This window comes from Dromaius novaehollandiae, chromosome Z (genome assembly GCF_036370855.1).
Source record: "Dromaius novaehollandiae isolate bDroNov1 chromosome Z, bDroNov1.hap1, whole genome shotgun sequence".
Classification (NCBI taxonomy): domain Eukaryota; kingdom Metazoa; phylum Chordata; class Aves; order Casuariiformes; family Dromaiidae; genus Dromaius; species Dromaius novaehollandiae.
Genome location: NC_088132.1, coordinates 38,290,455 through 38,300,155, shown reverse-complemented (window position 1 = coordinate 38,300,155; position 9,701 = coordinate 38,290,455). Strand labels below are relative to the sequence as shown.

The 9,701-nt window shown below is 35.4% G+C and overlaps 1 protein-coding gene across 2 annotated transcripts in view; it reads right to left on the bottom strand.

Annotated features, from left to right (window-relative positions):
* Positions 1-7,245: 7,245 nt before the first annotated feature.
* Positions 7,246-9,701, bottom strand: part of CEP120 (centrosomal protein 120) — a 39,243-nt gene continuing 36,787 nt past the window's right edge. For both annotated transcript variants that reach the window (XM_064502801.1, XM_064502802.1), the window contains one exon: positions 7,246-9,423. In XM_064502801.1, the coding sequence (XP_064358871.1) occupies positions 9,183-9,423 (241 nt within the window). In that variant the 3' untranslated portion in view covers positions 7,246-9,182. The remainder of the gene's footprint in view (positions 9,424-9,701) is intronic.

Below are 9,701 nucleotides of genomic sequence, written 5' to 3'. Positions count from 1 at the left end.
TCTTGCTGGAATGTAAGGCCAGATGAAGATTTAGCCTGGTTCTTTAGTTTAAGTCTGGTGGAGCAACATGTCATACCTCAGACAATGACAACAAATCAGCCTTTATTCAAGTGTGAAAATTAAGGCATAAATTGCTGGCTGCTTAGCTCTCAAAACAATGTCATGTTACAAGAAATGTGATATTTTGAGGAGAAACAGGAAAGAATTTATCAAAGTTTTTGTTATTATTGCATTATCCTCCTGCTTGATCTACTAGCTATAGATACTTGGTGTCTGCTTAAGTGCTTTCCATTCTTCCCATAAGCAAATTCTGGTCGAAGACTATATATCATTTTACTCTTGATCACTGCTAGTCTCAGTACCTCATTACAGCAGAGCACTTTTTGAAACTGAGCTATAGCCCAGATAAATGATTGTATAAAGTTTTAAATAAACATACAACATTTATGTTATGTTGTTTCACAGGGATGATTTATAGTCATTTTCTTCTTCCAGTCCTGAGCTCTGGACATAAAAGACACTGAGCTCTCTGCTGTTTATCCAAGCTAAATCCTCTGTTTGTTCTGCATAAGCGTTCTTGATTCTTTAATATATTGCAGGCTTTAGCTTCAGGTTTATTCCCTCTGGGATGGTGGAATTAGATACATTAACTGACAAAGATAAGGTACGGACATTGTAGCTCAATAGCCATTAAAATAGATACTATGATAACAAAAATGGAGCTAGAAAAGGGAGTTGAAATTGTGACATTTTAAAAACATGTATTTATGGAACCAAAATTAATATATGCAGAATTCTAAAAATTTCCACAGGGAAGCCAGTAAATGACACTGGGATTTTGTTTGGTTGTTTTTTTGCTCCATATAGATAAGAGAATCAGAAATAAAAAATACTGTGAGACAGGAGTTCCAGGTTACTTGTTGCCTATCCCACATCCCCCAAACCAATTTTGTTTCTTCTTATTACATTACTCAATCTGGATGCCCATCCATTGAAATATTGCTCTATACAACAGAAGAAAATTAAGAAAAAGTCTATAAGATAAAGAAAGTCTTTCTGCTTTGAAGAAAACCTTGATAGTCTGTTAGCTACGTTCCATCATGCATCAGCATATTTATATATACATATATTAATTTGTACTACATATGGATAGTCTGTTTACTTCATGCTTCTATTCTTCATAGTAGATCTTGATCCTCTGTTAAAAAGCAAACACCTCTGAATGGCTGTTTTCTCCTCTTTTGCTGGGTTAAACAGAACAAATTTTGAGCTAAACCTACTAAAAGTTGCTTTGTATTTCATTTGATTCAGTTTTCCTTCTTAAAATTTTGTGTAAAAACACAGTGCCAGTATTTAAAGACCTAATGCTTGACATTGACATAGAAGAAAGATTTTAAGAATTATAGTCATTAATGTGACGTACCCTAAATCATCTCTTCCTACAGCGTAGAAGTTAAGCTAAGACTCTGGAGGTCATAAATGGACTTTCGTTTTCTTTTTTTGGGTTGTTTTTTTTTATATAAGTCAGGATTAACTGGTGTATAAGTAACAGAGTAGGTGCTTTCATTGCCAAAAATTATCTAACTAAAAGTTTGAATCTGGCAGTATAAACAACAGACCTGCCTGTAGTCATGGAAGCTTGTTATTTTGTGGTACACAAGTTGGTATGTTGTTTGTGCTCTGAAATGAACTGCATTCCATAAAGCATGAAATGCATTTTTAGCTGAGACTTGAATGGTAAAATAAGCAGTAAGCAAAATAAAGACGTGGGCAGTAGTTTATTATTTTTTTTAATTCTACAAGCATTTATTTGAGCTAAGATACTTTCCTTTTATAGTGGTGGGATATTTCCAGGAGTGATGGTGCAAATGTTGAGAATGACTTATTCAATGAGCATGAAAAGAAGGAAAAGAAAGAAAACCCAAGGAACCTTGCAGAACTGACACTTTCCATTCTGCCAAAAAATAGCCATACAGGAGAGGTTTGGACTTTGTGGCCCAGCAGCCCCCCATGTTTGTGCTGACCTCCAGGCCAGGGTAGAGACCTGGCAACCTTCTCCTGGGCAACCTGTCCTGCACAGGCATCCTGTGGTGCAGTGTTATTTTGTTATGAGTTGGCTCCCCCCTGCTTTAAGACTCGTTTCCAACTGTCTCTATCATGTTTATTAGGATAATCAGGATTTGCTTTTATTAGTATTTCAATACTGAGAAGACAGGAAATGATTTTCCTATAAAAGTTTTCACTAAAACCCTCACAATTACTTTTTCGCTCAATAGGAAGGAGGTGGCAAACAACATCTGGCCTTTTCTTTTCCAAACTGCTATAACAATGAGGCATTAACTAGCTGTTCTTCAAAACATCGCTATAGTGAGCAACCATCTTCATCTTACCAATAGGGAGAGAGACAGAAGTAAACGGTGCTTCCTCATGCCACATACAGGCTTGTCATGGGCAGGCCCAAAACCTCAGATTTTTTTTTTTTTTGCTTTTTATCTGCCTTTACCAAGAGATTTTATTTTTTATTCATCTCTTGAAAAGAAGCTTAACCCAGCCTTTCTTGAGAGGCTGCAGCCCTAGATTCCCTTAATCTCCCTAGAAATTAAAGAAAATTACATACTTTTTCTAAAAGCTTTTGGTGAATTGGTAATTAGCCAAAGCAGTGAAAGAAGATACCAATTTATCTACAAAACAAGAGCAAAATTAGGTAGTGTAAATTCTACTCACTTGCTGGAGAAACATCCTGACAGAAGCTAGCAACTATCCCTTTCAGGGTGTTAACAGGCTGGTGTTCAGCACACAGATACGCTAAATTTAAAGCAGTTTGTGAACCACTTATACAAAAAGGGTTTTCCACCATTATTCTCATTTTGGAGCTAGGAAATGGAGGCACAGAGCCTTGTTCACGATCACTCAACACACTTACAGCAGAGGCAGGGAGAGAAACCGCATAGTTTGTACCCAACTCACTGTCCGTCTGTGAGATCCCCTTACACTAATGGAAATAGTCTGCCACCTTGCATGAATATTGCAACACAAGCTTTAGGTAGGCGGGCTTTGCTGCCCTGCCCAACAAATAGCGTTGCTTTTCCCTTACAGTGCATTACATAAATATTGCCTTCTAAGATTTCCTCTTGCTAAGTTTGCTCATCTCTACCATTATGCTCCATCTGCATTGATAATAATCTATGAAAATGAAATAGGAATCAATATTATAAAAATCTTTATTCTCTGATAAACCTTCAGGCCCATTTTAATGATTTGTTGTATATATACAACAGGAAGATACAGTCATGGATTAAAAAACAGTATCTAACTGTTCTGCAGGATGGGAGAGGGAGCAGGAGCATGTATGGGTCTAAGACTCTAGGAGCATCCAAATGTGGACATTTTCCCAGTTCTTTGAGCTGCGAGTATCGCATACAGTGTGATGCAGTGCAGTGACATCTGCGTGGGGCAGGAGGCTGAAGTAATGGCAAGAGCAGGAAACTGGTCACTTAGGAAAGGATGGGCCAGGTAAACCTCACTAGCACAGGAGTACGCGTGTACGTACAGACACAGACACACACACTCTTTTTCCCAGAAACAGCAGTGCCCTCTCATGGTGATGGAGATGCACCTACTGATTCTTTGTGGTAGTTATGTGGTCTTGCTTTTGGCATCCTGTTTAATTTTCTCATTTACTTTGGAGTTATTAGCTTCATGTTATCGGTGGAATAATTGGATTGGTATCAGAAAAGTGAAGCGGTATCAGCAAACTAGAATGTTTTAAGCATCATAGGCATCCACATTTAGGAAAATTGCAGTCAAAAACATCATCGTTGTACCAGTGTATAATTATACAGTTCAGTAACTTATCCACTACATTGCCTGAATAATCCTCAGGAATACAGGTTGGGTCTTGCACTTTAAACCAAGTATGTGTTAATACTGATGGAAACATATCAGCCGTATTGGCTTAAACTGCTGCCTATAAGCGTAGACTACTAGATTGTGTTGTTCCGTTGGACGCAAAGTTGTCAACTTCCTGCCTACTACAGCAGGACTCTTGGCCTTTATGGCTGTCTCTGAGGGTCATGCAAGCAATAGCTTATTCTGCCTTTCAGCCCTGACTGGGATCACCTGGTGTATTACAACCTTAATCTTGTTTCCAAAAATAACCTACTCAGGCCAACACACTAACGGTTTAGTGTATTGTACAACCAACATCTCTTAACATGGGAGCAGTGACATTCTTTTCTCTGCTTCCAAGAGTGAAGAACAAAATAAAAAAAAATCCCACTTACGCTGAGCAATGAAATAATTGCCCAAATGTTGAAGACGTACCATCACCACTTAATCCTCATTTCTGTAAAGCATTTCTTGGCTTGATTGCCTGCTTCAGTCACAACCCCATTGCCTTAATTCTGCTGCCCTATTTATGTTTCTATTTGTAAAACGAAACTTATGATGACAGTGGTAATTGAAAACCATTTTTACATTGTTTGCTCATAGTACTGTTGAAACTATGAGTTACATGCAGTAAATGTTGAAACACTATTAGACTATAGACCATGTTCTACTAGATTCCCTCTGCCCCAGTAAACCTACTCTGGATTTTGATTGCGTATTATTTTGTCAATGCAAGTATGTCTCAGTAACTGCACCAAAACTCTTTGGTCAAACATTCAGTAACAGTGCAACTCCACAACGATCAGTACTGTATGTATATAGTTAGGACAAAACTTTTTGCAGTAATACATAAATTGTTTAAAAATGCTGTCGAACTACTACAAGTATTTCACTTGGAAAAAAAAAAAAAACAACAAACCAACAGTACTGGACTGCAAAGTAGTGGGTGCTGCTTTTTCGAGAGCATTATTAATGGGGACTATTTTAGTCTTCCGTGATGGGGAATGACAGGCTGTACAGTTTCTTAAAGTTAAGAATAGAAAATAATTTCTATACTTGAAAGAATTCAATTACTCTACATTAAAGCCACCATGGGGTTACTGTACATTTATACATCAGAAAGTCAGTAAATTATTTTTCTATAAATTAGTCTCTCAAAGCTGACTTTTTTCTTTCTAGTCTGAATGCCAAACTCCTGACTGCTTTTCCACCACAGAGACTTCATATCTGGATAGCCGACATCTGTAAAAACATTTCTAATGAAAACACTACTAATACAACCCCCTGGAGAAACAAATGAAATGAGATCTAAGTATACAGCCGCCTTCTACACTTCTGTCTTTAACAATAGCAGGGCTAGTGCTTCCTATCCAAGGCTTGACACAGGTCACGATCATTTAGGCACAGTAGTAGCAAAATAAATAATTGTGTAAATATGTAGTAAATGGTATAAATACTTCAGTAGCACTTAGAAGATATGATAGAGGACTTCCGCCCTTGTTTGTGCACTAAGGTTTATCTCAGCGCATGGAACGCAGAACGATTTAGACTGCAATGAAGGAGAACTGTGGCTTGAATACTTGAAAGCTCAGTGCCAGACATAACATTGCTTTTTTTCCACAACAGCAATTTCCAAAAGTGCATTAGTGTTGAAAGTGTTGGATAACTGCTAAAATATTATAGTGATAGAGTCATTACAGCTTCACCCCAAAAAACAATATACTGGAAAGATCAGTCATGTAACTATATATTTTAATAATCCAACTTCAAAGCAAAACAGTGTTCTTTTCTTCTTTTTAAAATAATGTAGTGTCTTTTTTTTTTTTTTTCATAATGAATTCTGCTGCTTGAGTAGCTAAGAATTTATTTAGAGACAATTTTTCTGACGAACTTTCTAATAACTAGCGGGGGGGGGGAGGCCCTTTTTTGCATCAGCTCTCAAAAATCTTAGCTAAAGCTTCATTTGAAGGCATACAGAGATATTAGATGTGCATTTGCTGCTTTACCTTTAAGCCCATACTAGATAATTTCAGGTAACTTCCTGGCAGTTAAGCTCTGTAATACCAGCAAGTCCCCGCCAGTGCAACAATAACTAGCACAATGAGAAGAGAAGGGATCCTCTAGCACATGATTGTCACATTCAAGAATAGTGTTTCTAGGTATCTTCATGTCCAGAGGGACTACTGATTTGTCCTTAAAAGACTGGATGTGGACAAATATAGGATATAATTTCTTCTTAATTCTCTTTATTCAGAGCCAACTACAAGTTCTGGGCCAGAGGACTATGGACTATAAAGGCTTGAACTTACTTGTCAATAGAAAAAAGAAAACAGTATTAACTACTATTTTTTATGGGCATTTGGGTTTACACTGCAAGCATACTAGTAAAATTACTTGCTTTGAAGTAATCACATAAGCTTCCCTAGTGAAACCTGGCTGCATCAAAATTAACAGTAGATGTCTGCAATGAGGTCAGCAAGGCCTGGATTTTGTCATCCCCCCCAATTTTTAAATGCATATAGTGTGTCTACAGTTCTCAGTCCTGCTTCTTTCTAGTAGGATTTTTATGCTGGATAAATTAAAATAAGCTTGTTATCTCATGCATTTGTTTCAGATGGCATTTCTTTTTGCTATGAAGAGATATTTTAAAACTTGATAAAAATTATATTTGGTCTTTCCACTTAATTGTTATCATCTTCAAACTGAGGTGTGACAATACCATAAATGGCTTTAAGGCAACAAGAAGCCAACTGGAACCCAAATTAAATATAAAAGAGAATAATACTGAGCTCACCTCTCCTATAGCTATCTAGTACAAATATATTTTTCTAGATATTTTGGACTGAGGTATTTCAAACATTGTCCTTGGGGGGGGGGGAAGTCTAATCTGAAAACATTAAACCTAAAATAATACTTTCTCATCTGAATAGAAATAAGTAATACTAAGGACAATGCCTGTATAACAAAACAAAAACACTAAATAATTTATTAAGAACCACAAAATTTAATGCTTATCATACTATAAGTAGTGACTTTTAAGTGACTTAAGGTGGACCCAAATAGCTTAAATCAGCATGCTTATAGTTTTAATTTTTTTTTTTTTTTTTTTAAGAAAAACAAATGCCTCACCTTATATTTACTCTTACTTTGATTTACTAGAAAATACTCATCTGAGGGGTTTCTTAAACTCCCAAGCAACATGACTATTTTATTACTGGGTTAGAAATGTAAACATGAAATTATTTTTGAAAGTGAACATATCAACGTTATGCTTTGAAGCATTAAAACTTCGTATTTTCTGCAATATTAAACATGACTTTGTTCAAATATGTAGTCAAAAAAGCACAACATTCCAAGAATACTTAAAATTTGAATTTTATTTAATAACACACCTGAAAAGTCAAAGAATACCAATATGAAAGATCACCAATTATTCATTATAGGAATTTTTACATTCAACCATTTTGAGATCTTTAAGTCTAATGCACCCCCTCGTGTTTGAACAAGAAACTACACTGCTAGCAAAGGCATTTGAAGAAAAACGGCTTCAGGTCTTCCCTTCAAAATACAAGCAACCCCCTCATTCATTTTATTATAATTGCATATGCTCATGCATCAGTGATAAGATATACAGCCATAACGTACAAATTTTAAAATTTAACTGTCATGGATTTATAAACATGTATTATTCCTTTTGCTAGCAGAGTGGGACCTCTTTAAGAACACTCATTAAAAAAAATACAAGAACAAAGTAAGTGTACAAAGTATCAAAAAAGCATTTCTTGTGAAATTTAGCATCCATAAGTAATAATTTCCCATGGAAAAAAGATCTTGGTATTTATATAACTTGTTTAAAGCTTTTCTAATGGGCCTAAACAAACAGTTTGTTACACAAGGAGGTAGGTTAGTTGTTAGAGGAGGAGAAATAATGCACTTGAGAGGCACACCCAGATGCAATAGAAAGTCTGTATTCTGTAACTCATACCATCCAAAAGAGGAAGGTAACACTTACACAGTTATGTCCATGGAAGTACACTAATTTTCTTATGTTCAGAAAAAGGAATTTTTGTATGGTTATCTCTGCTCATTTTAAAACAAATCAAATCCTAGGATTTTTTTCTCTTCAAATATACAAGATTCAAAAAGAAAAACATTTGTGCCAATGGGACAGACAAAACCCCCTACTGGTAGGACAGCGTTCTAAGTTTATATAGCTAGCTAGATCCACACATATGATTTTAAAATCACTGAAACTGAGTGAAGGCTGGAATCCAAAACTGTCCTTATTCAACTGTGATTATGCACAAACTAATATTTCTGGTAGATTTCTCTTCTGGTTTTTAACAACTTGATACTTTGTCTTGTTCATATTTCAACAACTGAATAAAAATCACATACAATTTAAGTGGTATTGAGAAAATATGCTTTGATATTCAGGTTAGTCACTGTAAATGGGTTAGACCTTGATTAAGGAAAACATCTTTACTTAGAAAAGCTCTTGTTACTTTTACTATGTATGTGTTCAGATTTAAATGAGGTATGTAAATGCACTTAATCAGCGCTTCAAATATCCTTCCTCATTAGGGATGGATATAAGCATGCACAGGTGTTCCTGAATTAGGGCTTTACCCCCTCACATGTTCATCCCAGATTTAGTTACTCAGTATTTCATGGAGTTTCAGTTTGATAGATTTTTCTTTGGGTTCCACCCCCCCCCCCAAAAATCTTATCACTGGCTATTACAAGTTTTCCAAAACCTATGCTCTTAAAAGAATACTAGCTACAGAACTTAGTTATCTTGACTATGGGTGCAGAAGCAAAAATTGAATACCTTGCAATTTGATAAGAAATGACATTTGTTCAAGTACAGCACTTTGCTTAAGTTAATGTCACTTTTTCCTAGTACTGTTGAAAAGATTTTTTTTAAAATTGTAATAAATTATGATAATATTGAACAAAAAACTTTAGGGCCATAAAAATATTACAAGTAAATCTAGCCAGGGTGATGCAAAGAGGTAGAAAACATTTCAGAAGAGTACACAAAATAAATACATATTTTACACATATATAAATATGGTATAAAAACATTAAAAAAGCAGCAACCCCCCCATAAAACTTAAAACTGTCCTTAATGTCATATGTTGCAAATATTTACATTGACTTCAAAAAGGCTAACAACAGCGTGCAAAATTAAGCATGTCCTTACATCTTTGCAGAGTAAGAACTACAGGTTTACAAAATTAATTACTCTGTTCCAACTTAGGCTCTGACTTCTTATAGTTTCCTATATGCTTCTATTTAGTGCTGTTCCTTTTTTCAATAGCCTCTCTGATTTGACGATCAAGTTCACTTACAATATGGTCTTCATGATTATATACTCCTGTTCTCAACAGGGTATCCCTCTCTTCTATCAGACGAGATAGATAATCATCCATGTTCTCATTTAATTTTCTAGACTGAAGACTGTCCGCTCTACCAGCAAAATTCTCTCCAGCATCTTGCAATTGCTTTCTTTCTTCTTCTTGTTGCTTTAGCCTGATGTTGATAAAATGGAAGGTATCAGAGGATAAGCCATATTAAAAACTTGTGATTATTTTCATATGAACTCTGGAAGTTACTGATCTACTGAGAAGTTAGTGAAAAAGAATTTTATAAAAAATTACCCCTTATACTAAAGAAAAATAAATGCCAGTAAAAGAAATGTTCATATAATACCTAGAATCTAAGAATACCTAGAAGGTAAGAAATACCTCTTTTCTTTCCTTTATGCAGCAGTTCTGCTTAGAATTAAAGGTTTAAAATAAAAAAAGAAG